General features: G+C 33.9%; 1 protein-coding gene across 3 annotated transcripts in view; it reads left to right on the forward strand.

The window, feature by feature from the left end:
- Positions 1 to 22,817, forward strand: part of LOC102807725 (uncharacterized) — a 34,794-nt gene that overhangs the window by 6,967 nt on the left and 5,010 nt on the right. For all 3 annotated transcript variants that reach the window (XM_085496691.1, XM_085496692.1, XM_085496693.1), the window contains exons 3-13: positions 1,270 to 1,344; positions 1,681 to 1,861; positions 2,559 to 2,786; positions 6,955 to 7,113; positions 8,041 to 8,287; positions 8,645 to 8,880; positions 9,472 to 9,867; positions 12,916 to 13,038; positions 19,486 to 19,726; positions 21,618 to 21,734; positions 21,869 to 22,011. In XM_085496691.1, coding sequence (XP_085352817.1) covers positions 1,270 to 1,344; positions 1,681 to 1,861; positions 2,559 to 2,786; positions 6,955 to 7,113; positions 8,041 to 8,287; positions 8,645 to 8,880; positions 9,472 to 9,867; positions 12,916 to 13,038; positions 19,486 to 19,726; positions 21,618 to 21,734; positions 21,869 to 22,011 — 2,146 coding nt within the window. The remainder of the gene's footprint in view (positions 1 to 1,269; positions 1,345 to 1,680; positions 1,862 to 2,558; positions 2,787 to 6,954; positions 7,114 to 8,040; positions 8,288 to 8,644; positions 8,881 to 9,471; positions 9,868 to 12,915; positions 13,039 to 19,485; positions 19,727 to 21,617; positions 21,735 to 21,868; positions 22,012 to 22,817) is intronic.

A 22,817-nucleotide genomic window follows, 5' to 3' on the forward strand; every position in this document is an offset into this window, starting at 1 on the left:
TGTTCTAGTTGCCATTTTGGCTGCATTATAAAACGTTAACACTCCCTATGGCAGAGATATTATGTAATTTTTCGAATTGTAGGCTGGTGACATAGGCTAAAAAAATTATATATTGTGAATGATGGGGTACTTTTTGTTGTCCTCAATTATTTCAAAAACCTGGATTTTGAAAAGTATCAAAAAATTAAACTGTAACACACAAAAGAATTATAAGACCCCGTTTGGACGAAGTCCGAACAGGGACTAATAAAATCCAGCAAATATACTTTTTTTCGTATATCTTACATTAAACTCAATAAAAAAATCAGTGAAAATGAATTCCATACAAAAGACCCAAAGTCTTTTCAGTGAATATTAATTCCAGCAAAATAAAGTACCGGGTACATTAGACTTATAATAATTTTGTGAATTTTTCTGTGTTTTACTGGATCTTACATTGGCATGTGCTCTAAATAAAGCATTGTACTGAATCATCTAAGTGGAACAATTTATTTGGAAAGCTGCACTTATTTGAAAATGATAATGTATATGTATGTCATAGAATCAGGTTTTTACAGGACATAGCAAATCAAGAAAGACGTGTGTGAAAAGAAAAATGCACTTAACGAGTAATATGTGAAGTAGCCTGACAGTAATCGCCATGGTTACTATATAACAGTTTAAATACATAGCAACATACTCTGTACTGGAGTATATACATGTACCATGTTCAGACTGTCACTATAGTAATCTTGATAATATATTCAGTACATCACCATGGTAACCTTGATAATATATTCAGAATATCACCATAGTTACATTGATATTCTAAGATCACTATGCAAGACCAATATATAAAGAATATGCTGATGTTTTTTCTCTGTTTCTCATTTACAATATTCCACTCATAGTTGTCATAGTTGTGGTGGTAAATGTAGCTTACGGGCCGGCCATCAACAGGTGGTTGTCTCTGGTTCTAGTTATTCCTTTTCACCACCAGGCTTCTTTCACCCAAATTATTCAACACTTTTTTCTTATATTCTTCAGTATTTCTGGAAATGAAGCCTATTTTTGGAGCTAACAGACGAAATTTGATACAATTTTAAGTTTTTACTCAAAAAAATTAACTATTTTTGTCCCAATTTTATGAAGGAAAGTGCAGACTATAAACAGGACTATTTTGTGATGAAAAGAGGGAACTGGTGCTGAAAAGGTTATGTGCCAGCCATCAACAGGTGGCTGTCTCTGGTTTTGCTATTGATGACCATATTTATCTTGTATTCTTTACAGCTGAAGCACGAAAGAGTGGTCGTAAAGTTGGTGGAATTGACTTACAGTCCAATACAACAGAATCACATTCAGAAGGTGAGTAGTATAACTTTATTCACATTCTTGCAATTCAAACCACATTATGACCAATGGTGTAACAGCAGCTCTACTTTCTAACCAATGGCGTAACAGCAGCTCTACTTTCTAACCAATGGCGTAACAGCAGCTCTACTTTCTAACCAATGGCGTAACAACATCTCTACTTTCTAACCAATGGCATAACAACAATGGCGTAACAAAGGCAAACTTTCAGATTTGAATTTCGACAAAGCTACTTAAAATTAGAAGGGCTTTCAACTGAATTTTTCTGAAAAGTTTGAAGAGGTACCAGCAATAATAATTAAATGAGAAAGTGTTTTTTTTTAATTACAGTAGCAGCGCAGGTATCCAATCGAGAACAGCCCAGTTTCCTACAGGTAATCAATTTCACATTGTCATCACGATTGGCAGAGGAAAGAGGATGGATTATACATCCAGATGAGAAGGATGATTTAGAGAGACAAACTATTATTGAGTGGGCAAGTCAAAGATTACAGCTTTGTATAAAACAGACGTAAGTAACAATCAAACAACCACACCATATTGTGTAAGACCAGCAGCCTCTCATCTATTCAGAATATTGACTGATTGACATTCTGTCCGAAAAGTGTTTATGCATAACAATATATTGCGACCTTGGCATTGTAGGACATATCTACTGTAGTCATTACAAATATATGACAATACAACCATTTCAAGAAATCAATAAATTTTATGTTTGTCATTCACTGCTCTTTTCTAACAATGTCTTTTAACAATCACAGTAAAAAGACATTGTTCCAATAAAAGCTTTGTTAAGATAAACACATTGTTACCATTCATGAGTGAGTAATTTGTCATCGGTCTATTCAAGCTGTTATTGTATTAAACAAAAAAAGAAAGAGGAACTTTTTGAATTTCAGTCTTAAATAAAAAGAAAGAAATAATGATAGCAGTCCCAAGTAATATATCAGGTATTGTAAGACAATAAAACTGCTCCCTCCTCCCCAGTTACTGGGTTCAAAATGGATTAATGACCTCTAGCTGACTTTAGTTAGAATAAAGTGAGAATCTGCAGTTAGAATTTTAGCCTAATTTCTGTAGCCATGGCAATGATGTTTCAGTTCTTCAGATGTAACAAGTCTCCTTGAGGAAAATAACGTTAAAACAGTGACAAATTCGTTGCCAACTTGGTGGCAATTCTGGTATTCATCTCAGTAATTGTTTTTTAGGCAAAATGAAAGTACACGGGCTAAAGAACTAGGTGCTGACCGACCCTTGACTATCCGTAACTATGGTGATACAAAGAGGGAAGCCATGATGAAGTATACTAATAAAAAGAGTTCAGTCAAAACAATGTCTGCATCTGCTCGTTTGATACCAGCTAAGCCACAAATCATTGACAATGAAAGTAGACAGAAGTTTCTAACAATGCTTCCTGATGGAACTGCTTCTGTTTTGTATCCTTTTGTTATTATAGTCATCAGACAGTTTGATATCAATGTCCTTGATTTCTCCCATTGCCATGAAATATACTATAAAATTTACATAGTTTATATTCTATTGTAAAGGGCTTAATTGTTACCTGGTTTTTATATTCTACTGTAAAGGGCTTAATTGTTACCTGGTTTTTATATTCTACTGCAGAGGGCTTAATTGTTACCTGGTTTTTATATTCTACTGTAAAGGGCTTAATTGTTACCTGGTTTTTATATTCTACTGTAGAGGGCTTAATTGTTACCTGGTTTTTATATTCTACTGTGAAGGGCTTAATTGTTACCTGGTTTTTATATTCTACTGTAGAGGGCTTAATTGTTACCTGGTTTTTATATTCTACTGTAAAGGGCTTAATTGTTACCTGGTTTTTATAATCTACTGTAAAGGGCTTAATTGTTACCTGGTTTTTATATTCTACTGTAAAGGGCTTAATTGTTACCTGGTTTTTATATTCTACTGTGAAGGGCTTAATTGTTACCTGGTTTTTATATTCTACTGTGAAGGGCTTAATTGTTACCTGGTTTTTATATTCTACTGTGAAGGGCTTAATTGTTACCTGGTTTTTATATTCTACTGTGAAGGGCTTTAATTGTTACCTGGTTTTTATATTCTACTGTGAAGGGCTTAATTGTTACATGGTTTTTATAATCTACTGTAGAGGGCTTAATTGTTACCTGGTTTTTATATTCTACTGTAGAGGGCTTAATTGTTACCTGGTTTTTATATTCTACTGTAAAGGGCTTAATTGTTACATGGTTTTTATATTCTACTGTGAAGGGCTTAATTGTTACATGGTTTTTATAATCTACTGTAGAGGGCTTAATTGTTACCTGTTTTTTATATTCTACTGTGAAGGGCTTAATTGTTACCTGGTTTTTATATTCTACTGTGAAGGGCTTAATTGTTACATGCTTTTTATAATCTACTGTAGAGGGCTTAATTGTTACCTGGTTTTTATAATCTACTGTGAAGGGCTTAATTGTTACCTGGTTTTTATAATCTACTGTAGAGGGCTTAATTGTTACCTGGTTTTTATATTCTACTGTAGAGGGCTTAATTGTTACCTGGTTTTTATATTCTACTGTGAAGGGCTTAATTGTTACCTGGTTTTTATAATCTACCTTAGAGGGCTTAATTGTTACCTGGTTTTTATATTCTACTGTAGAGGGCTTAATTGTTACCTGGTTTTTATAATCTACTGTAAAGGGCTTAATTGTTACATGGTTTTTATAATCTACTGTGAAGGGCTTAATTGTTACCTGGTTTTTATAATCTACTGTAGAGGGCTTAATTGTTACCTGGTTTTTATAATCTACTGTAGAGGGCTTAATTGTTACCTGGTTTTTATAATCTACTGTAGAGGGCTTAATTGTTACCTGGTTTTTATATTCTACTGTGAAGGGCTTAATTGTTACCTGGTTTTTATATTCTACTGTGAAGGGCTTAATTGTTACCTGGTTTTTATATTCTACTGTGAAGGGCTTAATTGTTACCTGGTTTTTATAATCTACTGTAGAGGGCTTAATTGTTACCTGGTTTTTATATTCTACTGTAGAGGGCTTAATTGTTACCTGGTTTTTATATTCTACTGTAGAGGGCTTAATTGTTACCTGGTTTTTATAATCTACTGTAGAGGGCTTAATTGTTACCTGGTTTTTATATTCTACTGTAGAGGGCTTAATTGTTACCTGGTTTTTATATTCTACTGTAGAGGGCTTAATTGTTACCTGGTTTTTATATTCTACTGTGAAGGGCTTAATTGTTACCTTGTTTTTATAATCTACTGTGAAGGGCTTAATTGTTACATGGTTTTTATAATCTACTGTAGACGGCTTAATTGTTACCTGGTTTTTATAATCTACTGTAGAGGGCTTAATTGTTACCTGGTTTTTATATTCTACTGTAGAGGGCTTAATTGTTACCTGGTTTTTATAATCTACTGTGAAGGGCTTAATTGTTACCTGGTTTGTATATTCTACTGTGAAGGGCTTAATTGTTACATGGTTTTTATAATCTACTGTAGAGGGCTTAATTGTTACATGGTTTTTATAATCTACTGTAGAGGGCTTAATTGTTACCTGGTTTTTATAATCTACTGTGAAGGGCTTAATTGTTACCTGGTTTTTATAATCTACTGTAAAGGGCTTAATTGTTACCTGGTTTTTATAATCTACTGTAGAGGGCTTAATTGTTACCTGGTTTTTATATTCTACTGTAGAGGGTTTAATTGTTACCTGGTTTTTATATTCTACTGTGAAGGGCTTAATTGTTGCCTGGTTTTTATATTCTACTGTAGAGGGCTTAATTGTTACCTGGTTTTTATATTCTACTGTAGAGGGCTTAATTGTTACCTGGTTTTTATAATCTACTGTGAAGGGCTTAATTGTTACCTGGTTTTTATATTCTACTGTGAAGGGCGTAATTGTTACCTGGTTTTTATAATCTACTGTAGAGGGCTTAATTGTTACCTGGTTTTTATATTCTACTGTGAAGGGCTTAATTGTTACATGGTTTTTATATTCTACTGTGAAGGGCTTAATTGTTACCTGGTTTTTATATTCTACAGTAGAGGGCTTAATTGTTACCTGGTTTTTATATTGTACTGTGAAGGGCTTAATTGTTACATGGTTTTTATATTCTACTGTGAAGGGCTTAATTGTTACCTGGTTTTTATATTCTACTGTGAAGGGCTTAATTGTCACCTGGTTTTTATATTCTACTGTGAAGGGCTTAATTGTTACCTGGTTTTTATAATCTACTGTGAAGGGCTTAATTGTTACATGGTTTTTATATTCTACTGTAGAGGGCTTAATTGTTACCCGGTTTTTATATTGTACTGTGAAGGGCTTAATTGTTACATGGTTTTTATATTCTACTGTAGAGGGCTTAATTGTTACCTGGTTTTTATATTCTACTGTGAAGGGCTTAATTGTCACCTGGTTTTTATATTCTACTGTGAAGGGCTTAATTGTTACATGGTTTTTATATTCTACTGTGAAGGGCTTAATTGTTACATGGTTTTTATATTCTACTGTGAAGGGCTTAATTGTTACCTGGTTTTTATATTCTACTGTAGAGGGCTTAATTGTTACCTGGTTTTTATATTGTACTGTGAAGGGCTTAATTGTTACATGGTTTTTATATTCTACTGTGAAGGGCTTAATTGTTACCTGGTTTTTATATTCTACTGTGAAGGGCTTAATTGTTACATGGTTTTTATATTCTACTGTAAAGGGCTTAATTGTTACATGGTTTTTATATTCTACTGTGAAGGGCTTAATTGTTACCTGGTTTTTATATTCTACTGTGAAGGGCTTAATTGTTACATGGTTTTTATATTCTACTGTGAAGGGCTTAATTGTTACCTGGTTTTTATATTCTACTGTAGAGGGCTTAATTGTTACCTGGTTTTTATAATCTACTGTGAAGGGCTTAATTGTTACCTGGTTTTTATATTCTACTGTGAAGGGCTTAATTGTTACCTGGTTTTTATAATCTACTGTAAAGGGCTTAATTGTTACCTGGTTTTTATAATCTACTGTAGAGGGCTTAATTGTTACCTGTTTTTTATATTCTACTGTAGAGGGCTTAATTGTTACCTGGTTTTTATATTCTACTGTAAAGGGCTTAATTGTTACCTGGTTTTTATATTCTACTGTAAAGGGCTTAATTGTTACCTGGTTTTTATAATCTACTGTAGAGGGCTTAATTGTTACCTGGTTTTTATAATCTACTGTAGAGGGCTTAATTGTTACCTGGTTTTTATAATCTACTGTAAAGGGCTTAATTGTTACCTGGTTTTTATAATCTACTGTAAAGGGCTTAATTGTTACCTGGTTTTTATATTCTACTGTGAAGGGCTTAATTGTTACCTGGTTTTTATAATCTACTGTAGAGGGTTTAATTGTTACATGGTTTTATTTTCATTGATGGCTGAATACGCTAAATTAAAATCCAGTGCACAGATAACAATGTAATGTTTCCTTCAAACCAGTGAATCTGTGCAACATCAAATTCACTAAAACTAAACCCAGTGAATATTAATCAGCATATGATTTGTATGCCACTCTTATAGAAGGTTGTATTTATTTATTTTATGTGGTTGTTACCTTGACAACTGTCTGACATCAGTTATCCATCAGGTCGTATTGCTATATGTGTGAGTCGATGTGCTGAAGGTAAACCAGGATATTATACACTGGTTTACAAAGACAATCCAGAAATGCAAATGCTTGCATATTTCACACCGACTGGACGTGGGGCTGTCTATCATAATAATGGCAAAGTGTGGTAAGTGTAATTTTGTGATGCAGTGATATCCCACAGTACAATTCAGTAGTAGTTTAAATGGTCACATTATGAGTTCAGCTTTTACTTTATTACTTGTTGAGTCACCTTAGCCTTTTCACCACCACACTTTCTCGCCCAAATTTTTTTGCATTTTTGTCTTGTATTCTTTAATATTTCTTGAAATAAACCCTAATTTTCGAGCCAGACAAAATTTGAGTCAATTTACAGTTTTTACTCAAAAAATGTTAATTTTGTACCAATCTTCAAAAGAAAAGTGCAGACTGTATGTGATGAAAAGAAAGAACTGCATGGTGGTGAAAAGGTTAGACACAATAGGTGATTTTCCGTACAATTGCGAGATCTCGCGAGATGCATGAAAGACGCGCGTCGAACGTCTGCCGCAAAAATCGAACGATTTGATTTTGAACTCGAATTTCCTTATTTCGTAGCTCACACCGACCGGCCGATCTTCGACAGAGGAATATTGCTTCCGAATACCCTTACTTAATCGAAATTGCCTATCATCAAATGTGGACAGCACATTATTAAGCATGGAAATGTCTCTAAAATACTTTCGCGTTTGTCGAATCCCACGCGATGTTTGACGCGACTACGACGCTATGACCTTTGTTTGTCCTGTTTTTACGTTCGATTTCACTCATAACGCGTGATTCTCGCAGTGTACGGAAAATGGTCTATTATTAAACACTAAGATCTCTTTGAGACTGAGAGGTGTTTGTACCATTCAGGTAGTCTTTCAATCTCTCCTGGTTATCGTATAAACTGTTCCACTGTTCTATGTAACTAATGAGGTAATTGTGATGTAATGTGATGATGCAAAACATATTTGAGGGGAAAAGTCATGTGACTCTGTCTACAAGATCTAAATAGTCATTTGCATCTAAAGGTCTATATTTTTGTTATTAGGTTTTTAGCGACTGATAAAGGTGGCCACATTGCTGAATCTGATGGTAGTATTACAAAACGATGGGATTGGCCGGTGCCACACCAGAAGCTACCCGTCACTATTATTCTAGATCTGAATGAGCAAACAAAGTTCCGCTGTAGTAATCATCAACAAATGCAAATAGTATTTAGTTGTCAAAAAGAGTCAGCAAAATTTAATGTTAGTACTGCTCATGGTGCTGTGGAACCTAAGACACCTGAAGATTGGGTAAGTGCAAGTATTCAAGATTTGATACATATACCACAAAGTGTAACCTTTGACACTTCTATACTCCATCATCATATTGAGATATTAAGAATTCACAACTTAAACTCATCACAAGTTACCATATATCACCGCATTAAATTTTGAAAAGAAATAATCTCACTATCCATGACATTTTGTCCGGTGACCTTCATTTTTTTCCATTTTCAGTGTTCATTTGATAATGTCCATACTAATTAATAAAATGTGTTTGATCTTCAGAAAAAAGTTACAAATCTTGTATGTTGGTCAAAAAGTTTTGGATTTTACTGTATAATTGAGAGTATGTTTAACCATGACAATGTGTTTCCATATCTACAGGGGTGTCTTATTACTGGGGAAACATTTGAATCTAAAGCAGCCAAAGAATTTATAAAACCTCCTACACTGAAGAAGAAGGACAAAGACAAAAAGCAGCTCCGCTTCCGCCCTGTAAATAAAAACAAGTCCAGAGAACGTGACTTGGCAGAATTGCAGAAAATCTTGGAATTTCCAGACAAAAATGAGTATGAAATTCCGGCTGAGAAAGAGTTATCAAGACTACAATTGAAAATAAAGTAAGTTTAGTTGATAAGAAAACAATGAATGAGCTGGTCACCTCTCATTTTTGTTACTTGGCTACCATTAAAACAACCATCAGATTTCTTTGATGTTTATAATATTGTTGTTGTTAACAAAACCCAGTTAAAAATATCTGGTTACTAAACTTCTTTTTGCGCAAAACATTCATAAAAATGTTGTGTTTTAGTTCCTTCAGAATATTGCACAAAAATAGCGAAATAGTTTAATTAAAAACCGAATATTAACTCAAATTTACCATTGGTTGCTATGGTGAAACGTTCTCACCATATCTCACAATTTTGTTTGCTTACATAATACTACATAGTTATGTCAAAAATGTTAACATTTTGATGATAACTATGCATTTTTAATGAAATAATGCTTTAACATGTCTTCTTATGGAAATTGCTCATTTTGGCATTTTGATAAATCTTTCAGCTGTTTTTTTTTACATGTAGGTCAAATATCTGCAATCAATGGTAATCATTATTGTGTTTAATTACGCATTATATTGTATACAACAAGAATTGCGTATTTGCAGGTCATGCTGGTTGTAAAAGCTGTATTAATATACAATTGTGTTTCAGGAACATTACTGAAGACTGGATGGAACATTATAGAATAGCTGTGGGTATCAGCTCTCCCCACCTACGCACCATTAGTAGCGCACCTAGATACCGCAAAGCTCGTAACATTCAATCGGCAAAATCAGTTCCGGGCACAATGCCATCTGCCAAGGACTTTCCACAACGCCCATATACATCCTCACCCCTCCCAGAACCCAGGGTAAAGGTGCGAGCCCCATCAGCACCACCTACAACTGGGTTCCACAATAGCAGACCGTTTAGTTCATTGTCCTCACCATCTCGACCAGTCAGCAGAACATCTGAGAAGAGGAAGGACCATGTTAGAATTGAAATTGATGGTGTCCAAGCAGAGACATCAAAAAGTGGAACTCCAAATACACTATCTGTTGCTAGTGGGTGAGTCTGGTTCTATATCACAATCAATCATACGTTATTAATCATCTCTATATAAACACTACCAACATAACATGTGACCAACCTGTGAATAAAGACCACCTCTCTTATGTGACCACCTTTCAGCAATACATTTGCAGATTGGTCTTTGTTTGACTGTACCTTGGGTTGTTGCTATACACAGGTTTGACTGTAACTTCATCATTGTGTTCAATGCTTTCAACCAGCCTAATAGAGCTCAATGTTTTTCTTACTGTCTACTTTTTCATTTTTTCCTCTAAATAAGATGCATAGTACGGCGGATTTGATGGGTTACTGCGCTATAATTAAAAGTAAACATTCTTTTGTTTTTTAAATGTCTCATAATTGTGTAATTACGTAAATGTCTATCTTATTGCATGTGTGTCTTTATATATTTTTTTCTTGCATGACCTTATTGGCCTATTATGTTAATTTCATTGGTATAACTGTAAGTAATGGTTTTGGTGTGGCATGCTTTTCAGTGCACAAAGGATGACGGTTACCATGGAAGTTTGGAATAAACAAAACAACCAAGCTGACTGTCACCCTTTAAGAGGTGTTGTCAAAGTTTACAAAATTACAGTAAACAGTTATTGTTGGATTTTGATGACTTAATACATCCATAGACACTATTAATTGTCTTAATGATCCTTGGAATAAAATATTAACTGCTGCAAAATTTCATATTTTCTTAATTCATGAACAAAGAACTGTTTACAAATATGCAAATTGCAACATATACGTACATTGTACAATCAAATAAAGATTTAGAGTGCAGGCAACAATTTGACAACACACCTAAAAATTTGTCTACCTTTGCAGTCACAAATATTACACTTTATTTCCTTATTGAAGCATTTATGGTACACCTTCAGATTTGCACTTTTTATATATGTTATATAAAGCCATGCACTTCTAATATAGCAAATACAGTATCATAATTGTGTATGCACTTCCAATAGAGTAAACACTGTATCATAATTTTGTATGCACTTCCAATAGAGCAAATACAGTATTATGATTTTGAATTCAATTCCAATAAAGCAAATACAGTTTCATGATTGTGTATGCACTTCCAATAGAACAAATACAGTATCATGATTTTGTATGCAATTCCAATAGAGCAAATACAGTATCATGATTTTGTATGCACTTCCAATAGAGCAAATACTGTATCATAATTTTGTATGCACTTCTATTAGAACAATACAGTATCATAATTTTGTATGCACATCTAATAGAACAAATACAGTATTATGATTTTGTATGCACTTCTATTAGAGCGAATGCAATTCCAATAGAGCAAATGCAGTATCATGATTTTGTATGCACTTCCAATAGAGCAAATACAGTATTATGATTTTGTATGCACTTCCAATAGAGCAAATACTGTATCATAATTTTGTATGCACTTCTAATAGAGCAAATACAGTATTATGATTTTGTATGCACTTCTATTAGAGCGAATGCAATTCTAATAGAGCAAATGCAGTATCATGATTTTGTGTGCACTTCCAATGGAGCAAATACAGTATTATGATTTTGTATGCACTTCCAATAGAGCAAATACTGTATCATAATTTTGTATGCACTTCTAATAGAGCAGATACAGTATCATAATTTTGTATGCACTTCCAATAGAGCAAATACAGTATTATGATTTTGTATGCACTTCTAATAGAGCAAACACTGTATCATAATTTTGTATGCACTTCCAATAAAATAAATACAGTATCATAATTTTGTATGCACTTCCAGTAGAGCAAATACAGTATCATGATTTTGAATTCAATTCCAATAAAGCAAATACAGTATCATAATTGTGTAAGCACTTCTATTAGAGCGAATGCAATTCCAATAGAGCAAATACAGTATCAATGGGAAGGCCAATTCCACTGGCCGAGATTCATTCACTAACGAATGCGACTTTGGGGGAACCTTTGTTAAGGTCCGCAGGTGCTTGTGTTCGACCGAGCCTGGTTGACGCCAGGATAGCGCATTAAAATTGCCATTTGACAGAGAGATGGCCACACAGCCCTGTCATGTAGTCCCAAACATGAATATGACTTCTGTGGCAAAATGCACTATGTGTCAGCACTAGCACTTGCAATTTGCACATACAAAAAAAAAACTAGTCAGGAGAGACAACGGTGACATTCAATGTCCAGAACTGTCGCCTGGCACAAAAAAATTTAAAAAAAAAACAAAAAAAAAACAAAACACAGTATCATGATTTTGTATGCACTTCCAATAGAGCAAATACTGTATCATAATTTTGTATGCACTTCTAATAGAGCAAATACAATATCATAATTTTGTATGCACTTCTAATAGAGCAAATACAGTATTATGATTTTGTATGCAATTCTATTAGAGCGAATGCAATTCCAATAGAGCAAATACAGTATCATGATTTTGTATGCACTTCCAATAGAGCAAATCCTGTATCTCAATTTTGTATGCACTTCCAATAGAGCAAATACAGTATCATAATTTTGTAAGCACTTCTATTAGTGCGAATGCAATTCCAATAGAGCAAATACAGTATAATGTTTTATGCAATTCCAATGGAGCAAATACAGTATTATGATTTTGTATGCACTTCCAATAGAGCAAATACTGTATAATTGTGTATGCACTTCTCATAGAGCAAATACAGTATCATAATTTTGAATGCAATTCCAATAAAGCAAATACAGTATTATGATTTTGTATGCACTTCTAATAGAGCAAATACTGTATGTTATATGCACTTCTAATAGAGCAAATACAGTATCATAATTTTGTATGCACTTCTAATAGAGCAAATACTGTATAATTTCAATGCACTTCTCATAGAGCAAATACAGTATCATAATTTTGTATGCACTTCTCATAGAGCAAATACAGTATCATAATTTTGAATTCAATCCCAATAAAGCAAATACAGTATCATGATTTTGTATGCACTTTTAATAGAGCAAATATGGTATTGTGATATTGCCATCATCATCCCTTGAACCTGAAATCTAGTGTTTTTTTTCTTTCTAGATCCCCTGTACATGGATCTCCGGTGCATTCTGCCATTCGGTCACATAGTTGTAATAGAACTCTGAGAGCAACATCAACCACAGCAGAACACAAACCAACTATTGTACAGAGAGGATGTCCAGTGTATCCTTTTCAGTAATTGAATATAAACATTACCATAGTGAGAAAAGATTAAATACATCTCCCATTATACCTAGTGAGAAAAGATGAAATACATCTCCCGTTAAACCTAGTGAGAAAAGATGAAATACATCTCCCGTTACACCTAGTGAGAAAAGATGAAATACATCTCCCGTTACCATGGTGAGAAAAGATGAAATATATCTCCCGTTACATGTAGTGAGAAAAGATGAAATACATCTCCCATTACACCTAGTTAGAAAAGATGAACTACATCTCCCATTACACCTAGTGAGAAAAGATGAAATACATCTCCCATTACACCTAGTTAGAAAAGATGAAATACATCTCCCATTACACCTAGTTAGAAAAGATGAAATACATCTCCCATTACACCTAGTTAGAAAAGATGAAATACATCTCCCATTACACCTAGTGAGAAAAGATGAACTACATCTCCCATTACACCTAGTGAGAAAATATGAAATACATCTCTCGTTACACCTAGTGAGAAAATATGAAATACATCTCCCGTTACACCTAGTGAGAAAATATGAAATACATCTCCCGTTACACCTAGTGAGAAAATATGAAATACATCTCGTATTACACCTAGTTAGAAAAGATAAAATACATCTCCCGTTACACCTAGTGAGAAAAGATGAAATACATCTCCCGTTACACCTAGTGAGAAAAAATGAAATACATCTCCTATTACACCTAGTTAGAAAAGATGAAATACATCTCCCGTTACACCTAGTGAGAAAAAATGAAATACATCTCCCATTACACCTAGTGAGAAAAAATGAAATACATCTCCTATTACACCTAGTTAGAAAAGATGAAATACATCTCCCGTTACACCTAGTGAGAAAAAATGAAATACATCTCCTATTACACCTAGTTAGAAAAGATGAAATACATCTCCCGTTACACCTAGTGAGAAAACATGAAATACTTCTCCCGTTACACCTAGTGAGAAAAAATGAAATACATCTCCTATTACACCTAGTTAGAAAAGATGAAATACATCTCCCGTTACACCTAGTGAGAAAACATGAAATACTTCTCCCATTACACCTAGTGAGAAAAGATGAAATACGTCTCCTATTACACCTAGTTAGAAAAGATGAAATACATCTCCCATTACACCTAGTGAGAAAAGATGAAATACATCTCCCATTACACCTAGTTAGAAAAGATGAAATACATCTCCCATTACACCTAGTGAGAAAAGATGAAATACATCTCCCGTTACACCTAGTTAGAAAAGATGAAACACATCTCCCATTACACCTAGTGAGAAAAGATGAAATACATCTCCTATTACACCTAGTTAAAAAAGATGAAATACATCTCCCTTTACACCTAGTGAGAAAAGATGAAATACATCTCCCATTACACCTAGTGAGAAAAAATGAAATACATCTCCCATTACATCTAGTTAGAAAAGATGAAATACATCTCCCGTTACACCTAGTGAGAAAATATGAAATACATCTCCCGTTACACCTAGTGAGAAAATATGAAATACATCTCCCGTTACACCTAGTGAGAAAATATGAAATACATCTCCCGTTACACCTAGTGAGAAAATATGAAATACATCTCCTATTACACCTAGTTAGAAAAGATGAAATACATCTCCCGTTACACCTAGTGAGAAAAGATGAAATACATCTCCCGTTACACCTAGTGAGAAAAGATGAAATACATCTCCCATTACACCTAGTGAGAAAAGATGAACTACATCTCCCATTACACCTAGTTAGAAAAGATGAAATACATCTCCCATTACACCTAGTGAGAAAAGATGAAATACATCTCCCATTACACCTAGTGAGAAAATATGAAATACATCTCCCGCTACACCTAGTGAGAAAATATGAAATACATCTCCCGTTACACCTAGTGAGAAAATATGAAATACATCTCCCGTTACACCTAGTGAGAAAATATGAAATACATCTCCTATTACACCTAGTTAGAAAAGATGAAATACATCTCCCGTTACACCTAGTGAGAAAATATGAAATACATCTCCCGTTACACCTAGTGAGAAAAGATGAAATACTTCTCCCGTTACACCTAGTGAGAAAATATGAAATACATCTCCTATTACACCTAGTTAGAAAAGATGAAATACATCTCCCGTTACACCTAGTGAGAAAAGATGAAATACTTCTCCCGTTACACCTAGTGAGAAAAGATAAAATACATCTCCCATCACACCTAGTGAGAAAAGATGAAATACATCTCCCATTACACCTAGTTAGAAAAGATGAAATACATCTCCCGTTACACCTAGTGAGAAAATATGAAATACATCTCACGTTACACCTAGTGAGAAAATATGAAATACATCTCCCATTACACCTAGTGAGAAAAGATGAAATACATCTCCCATTACACCTAGTGAGAAAAGATGAAATACATCTCCCGTTACACCTAGTTAGAAAAGATGAAATACATCTCCCATTACACCTAGTGAGAAAAGATGAAATACATCTCCCATTACACCTAGTGAGAAAAGATGAAATACATTTCCCATTACACCTAGTGAGAAAATATGAAATACATCTCCCGTTACACCTAGTGAGAAAATATGAAATACATCTCCCGTTACACCTAGTTAGAAAAGATGAAATACATCTCCCGTTACACCTAGTGAGAAAATATGAAATACATCTCCCGTTACACCTAGTGAGAAAATATGAAATACATCTCCCATTACACCTAGTGAGAAAATATGAAATACATCTCCTATTACACCTAGTTAGAAAAGATGAAATACTTCTCCCATTACACCTAGTGAGAAAAGATGAAATACTTCTCCCGTTACACCTAGTGAGAAAAGATGAAATACATCTCCCATCACACCTAGTGAGAAAAGATGAAATACATCTCCCATTACACCTAGTTAGAAAAGATGAAATACATCTCCCGTTACACCTAGTGAGAAAATATGAAATACATCTCACGGTACACCTAGTGCGAAAATATGAAATACATCTCCCGTTACACCTAGTGAGAAATTATGAAATACATCTCCTATTACACCTAGTGAGAAAATATGAAATACATCTCCCATTACACCTAGTGAGAAAATATGAAATACATCTCCCATTACACCTAGTGAGAAAAGATGAAATACATCTCCCATTACACCTAGTGAGAAAAGATGAAATACATCTCCCATTACACCTAGTGAGAAAAGATGAAATACATCTCCCATTACACCTAGTGAGAAAAGATGAAATACATCTCCCGTTACACCTAGTGAGAAAAGATGAAATACATCTCCTATTACACCTAGTTAGAAAAGATGAAAGACATCTCCCATTACACCTAGTGAGAAAAGATGAAATACATCTCCCATTACACCTAGTTAGAAAAGATGAAACACATCTCCCGTTACACCTAGTGAGAAAAGATGAAATTCATCTCCTATTACACCTAGTGAGAAAAGATGAAATACATCTCCCATTACACCTAGTGAGAAAAGATGAAATACATCTCCCATTACACCTAGTGAGAAAAGATGAAATACATCTCCCATTACACCTAGTGAGAAAAGATGAAATACATCTCCCATTACACCTAGTGAGAAAAGATGAAATACATCTCCTATTACACCTAGTGAGAAAAGATGAAATACATCTCCCATTACACCTAGTGAGAAAAGATGAAAGACATCTCCCATTACACCTAGTGAGAAAAGATGAAATACATCTCCCATTACACCTAGTGAGAAAAGATGAAAGACATCTCCCATTACACCTAGTGAGAAAAGATGAAATACATCTCCCGTTACACCTAGTGAGAAAAGATGAAATACATCTCCCGTTACACCTAGTGAGAAAAGATGAAATACATCTCCCATTACACCTAGTGAGAAAAGATGAAATACATCTCCCATTACACCTAGTGAGAAAAGATGAAATACATCTCCCGTTACACCTAGTGAGAAAAGATGAAATACATCTCCCATTACACCTAGTGAGAAAAGATGAAAGACATCTCCCATTACACCTAGTGAGAAAAGATGAAATACATCTCCCATTACACCTAGTGAGAAAAGATGAAATACATCTCCCGTTACACCTAGTGAGAAAATATGAAATACATCTCCCATTACACCTAGTGAGAAAAGATGAAAGACATCTCCCATTACACCTAGTGAGAAAAGATGAAATACATCTCCCATTACACCTAGTGAGAAAAGATGAAATACATCTCCCATTACACCTAGTGAGAAAAGATGAAATACATCTCCCGTTACACCTAGTGAGAAAAGATGAAATACATCTCCCATTACACCTAGTGAGAAAAGATGAAATACATCTCCTATTACACCTAGTGAGAAAAGATGAAATACATCTCCCATTACACCTAGTGAGAAAAGATGAAATACATCTCCTATTACACCTAGTGAGAAAAGATGAAATACATCTCCCATTACACCTAGTGAGAAAAGATGAAATACATCTCCCATTACACCTAGTGAGAAAAGATGAAATACATCTCCCATTACACCTAGTTAGAAAAGATGAAATACATCTCCCATTACACCTAGTGAGAAAATATGAAATACATCTCCCATTACACCTAGTGAGAAAAAATGAAATACATCTCCCGTTACACCTAGTGAGAAAAGATGAAATACATCTCCCGTTACACCTAGTGAGAAAAGATGAAATACATCTCCCATTACACCTAGTTAGAAAAGATGAAATGCATCTCCCATTACACCTAGTGAGAAAATATGAAATACATCTCCCATTACACCTAGTGAGAAAAGATGAAATACATCTCCCGTTACACCTAGTGAGAAAAGATGAAATACATCTCCCATTACACCTAGTGAGAAAAGATGAAATACATCTCCCGTTACACCTAGTGAGAAAAGATGAAATACATCTCCCATTACACCTAGTTAGAAAAGATGAAATACATCTCCCATTACACCTAGTGAGAAAAGATGAAATACATCTCCCATTACACCTAGTTAGAAAAGATGAAATACATCTCCCATTACACCTAGTGAGAAAATATGAAATACATCTCCCATTACACCTAGTGAGAAAAGATGAAATACATCTCCCGTTACACCTAGTGAGAAAAGATGAAATACATCTCCCGTTACACCTAGTGAGAAAAGATGAAATACATCTCCTATTACACCTAGTTAGAAAAGATGAAATACATCTCCCATTACACCTAGTGAGAAAAGATGAAATACATCTCCCATTACACCTAGTGAGAAAAGATGAAATACATCTCCCATTACACCAAGTGAGAAAAGATGAAATACATCTCCCATTACACCTAGTTAGAAAAGATGAAATACATCTCCCATTACACCTAGTGAGAAAAGATGAAATACATCTCCCATTACACCTAGTGAGAAAAGATGAAATACATCTCCCATTACACCTAGTTAGAAAAGATGAAATACATCTCCCGTTACACCTAGTGAGAAAAGATGAAATACATCTCCCATTACACCTAGTGAGAAAAGATGAAATACATCTCCCATTACACCTAGTGAGAAAAGATGAAATACATCTCCCGTTACACCTAGTGAGAAAAGATGAAATACATCTCCTATTACACCTAGTTAGAAAAGATGAAAGACATCTCCCATTACACCTAGTGAGAAAAGATGAAATACATCTCCCATTACACCTAGTTAGAAAAGATGAAATACATCTCCCATTACACCTAGTGAGAAAAGATGAAATACATCTCCCGTTACACCTAGTGAGAAAATATGAAATACATCTCCCGTTACACCTAGTGAGAAAAGATGAAATACATCTCCCATTACACCTAGTTAGAAAAAATGAAATACATCTCCCATTACACCTAGTTAGAAACGATAAAATACATCTCCCCATACACCTAGTGAGAAATATATGAAATACATCTCCCATTACACCTAGTGAGAAAATATGAAATACATCTCCCGTTACATCTAGTGAGAAAAGATTAAATACATCTCTTGTTACCATAGTGAGAAAAGATGAAATACATCTCCTGTTACACCTAGTGAGAAAAGATGAAATACCTCTTCTGTTACACCTTGTGAGAAAAGATGTATACATCTCCAATTACACCTAGTGAGAAAAGATGAAATACATCTCCCGTTACCATAGTGAGAAAAGATGAAATACATCTCCCATTACCATAGTGAGAAAAGATGAAATACCTCTCCTGTTACACCTAGTGAGAAAAGATGTATACATCTCCAATTACACCTAGTGAGAAAAGATGGAATACATCTCCCGTTACCATAGTGAGAAAAGATGAAATACATCTCTCGTTACTATAGTGAGAAAACCTGAATTAATATTAAAATTGAGTCTGTGCATTGGTAGATAACATCTTGGTATAATTTATAGTAGCAACAAATTTGAGAAAAATTTCCTTTAACCTGAAATAATGCAGTGCCTTGCGAGCAGAGAAGTTGGGGGAGGAGAACGTAACCTGCAAATGTAGTCGGCATAGAATGTGCTATGTAGGAGACTTTGAGTATGATGAATTCATCACAAAAAATGTACCAAAGACTCAGATCATTGTCATTTGTGTTGTGTCAATATTCCATCCAGATGTGACTGAGGAGTGCCAAGCAATGCTCAGAAAAGTGCATGAAAAACGTAACAAAAACAGAACTAGACCCTGTTATGAAGTAAGTAGTATGGTAGATAGACTTTTCGAGCAATGGCTTTTTATGGCTTAGGACATTTTCTTCCATGCTATTGATAAAAGCCAAATATTGCTCAAAACATCTAGCTATTTTTAGGACAATGATTATCAAATATTATCTACTATATAATATATTTACCAGTCCGAGCAGCGTGTATTGTCTATTTATATATTTATTATACATTGTGCAGGAACAAAACTAGACCATACTATAATGTATCAATAGTATCTATTTAATCCTTATTGCTACTAGAAGGCATTCGCAATAATTGCAGCAGGCATTTCAGCGGTGGCCTAAGAACTGTTGAAAACAGCGCTTGAAAACACCCTCACACGACATTACATGGTTTTCCACCGGTGTCAATCATTCTTTGTTCAGTACCGATTAAAAAGCATGTAATGTTGCGTGAGGCTGTTTACAAGCGCTAACTGTCCTCAGGCCTCGCTGAAAGGCCTGCAGCATTTCTAGTGAACGCCTTTACCATTTGCTGATTTAGTATACTAACAAATTAGCACTGAGGACTGTCAACAGTCTATATTGCTACTAGAAAGCACCAGCATTAATTTAGTGTGGGGAGCAATTCTCCAAATTATTGGTATAACATTTCCTCCAAACTTTTGGCATCTCTGGTTGATCACATGATTACAATACATGCATCATATATTTATGACATCACATGATTACAATATATGCATTATATATTTATGACATCACATGATTACAATACATGCATTATATATTATGACATCACACGATTACAATACATGCATTATATATTTATGACATCACATGATTACAATACATGCATCATATAATTATGACATCACATGATTACAATACATGCATTATGTATTTATGACATCACATGATTACAATACATGCATTATATATTTATGACATCACATGATTACAATACATGCATTATATATTATGACATCACACGATTACAATACATGCATTATATATTTATGACATCACATGATTACAATACATGCATCATATAATTATGACATCACATGATTACAATACATGCATTATATATTTATGACATCACATGATTACAATACATGCATTATATATTTATGACATCACATGATTACTATACATGCATTATATATTTATGACATCACATGATTACAATACATGCATTATATATTTATGACATCACATGATTACAATACATGCATTATATATTTATGACATCACATGATTACAATACATGCATTATATATTTATGACATCACATGATTACAACACATGCATTATGTATTTATGACATCACATGATTACAATACATGCATTATATATTTATGACATCACATGATTACAATAAATGCGTTATGTATTTATGACATCACATGATTACAATACATGCATTATGTATTTATGACATCACATGATTACAATACATGCATTATGTATTCATGACATCACATGATTACAATACATGCATTATATATTTATGACATCACATGATTACAATACATGCATTATATATTTATGACATCACATGATTACAATACATGCATTATATATTTATAACATCACATGATTACAATACATGCATTATATATTTAAGACATCACATGATTACAATACATGCATTATATATTTAAGACATCACATGATTACAATACATGCATTATATATTTATGACATCACATGATTACAATACATGCATTATATATTTATGACATTACATAATTACAATACATGCATTATATATTAATGACATCACATGATTACAATACATGCATTATGTATTTATGACATCACATGATTACAATACATGCATTATATATTTATGACATCACATGATTACAATACATGCATTATATATTTATGACATCACATGATTACAATTTAATTTCAGAGTCGCCATGATAGATTCAAAATATTCAATTATGATATGGCAAGAGCAGCTGAACTGACAGAGAACATGAAACCACTTCTATTAAGGAGGCACAATGCTGTCCCTGGAATGTTTCTGGTAATTATATTTTAATTTCTGTTCAATGTTTTGTTTTTGTTAGGTTGGTATAAAATATATATGTAGCAAAGGTCAATGTGACCTTGATATCGTCATTTACAAATTTATAATAAGTATTTTATTTATTTATTCAGATGTACATCAATGGTAAACTAATGTTCACTGATAATATCTTCAATGGTTATGGTACATCACAAAAAGATTTCCGTGCCCAGATTTTGAAAACTGAGCGTGACTACTTACTGGGCAGATATCTACCATCAGACTTCCGATTTACGTGAGTATACAATATTGGTAGCAGTGTAGCTTATTACGTGAGTATACAATATTGGTAGCAGTGTAGCTTATTACGTGAGTATACAACATTGGTAGCAGTGTAGCTTATTACGTGAGTATACAATATTGGTAGCAGTGTAGCTTATTACGCGAGTATACAATATTGGTAACAGTGTAGCTTATTACATGAGTATACAATATTGGTAGCAGTATACATCATTGGTAGCAGTGTAGCTTATTACGTGAGTATACAATATTGGTAGCAGTGTAGCTTATTATGTGAGTATACAATATTGGTAGCAGTGTAGCTTATTACGTAAATATACAATATTGGTAGCAGTGTAGCTTATTACGTAAGTATACAATATTGGTAACAGTGTAGCTTATTACGTGAGTATACAATATTGGTAGCAGTGTAGCTTATTACGCGAGTATACAATATTGGTAGCAGTGTAGCTTATTACGTGAGTTAACAATATTGGTAGCAGTGTAGCATATTACGTGAGTATACAATATTGGTAGCAGTGTAGCTTATTACGTGATTATACAATATTGGTAGCAGTGTAGCTTATTACGTGAGTATACAATATTGGTAGCAGTGTAGCTTATTACGCGAGTATACAATATTGGTAGCAGTGTAGCTTATTACGTGAGTATACAATATTGGTAACAGTGTAGCTTATTACGTAAGTATACAATATTGGTAACAGTGTAGCTTATTACGTGAGTATACAATATTGGTAGCAGTGTAGCTTATTACGTGAGTATACAATATTGGTAGCAGTGTAGCTTATTACGTGAGTATAC

Source organism: Saccoglossus kowalevskii, chromosome 3 (assembly GCF_978046115.1).
Source record: "Saccoglossus kowalevskii chromosome 3, keSacKowa6.1, whole genome shotgun sequence".
Taxonomy (NCBI): domain Eukaryota; kingdom Metazoa; phylum Hemichordata; class Enteropneusta; family Harrimaniidae; genus Saccoglossus; species Saccoglossus kowalevskii.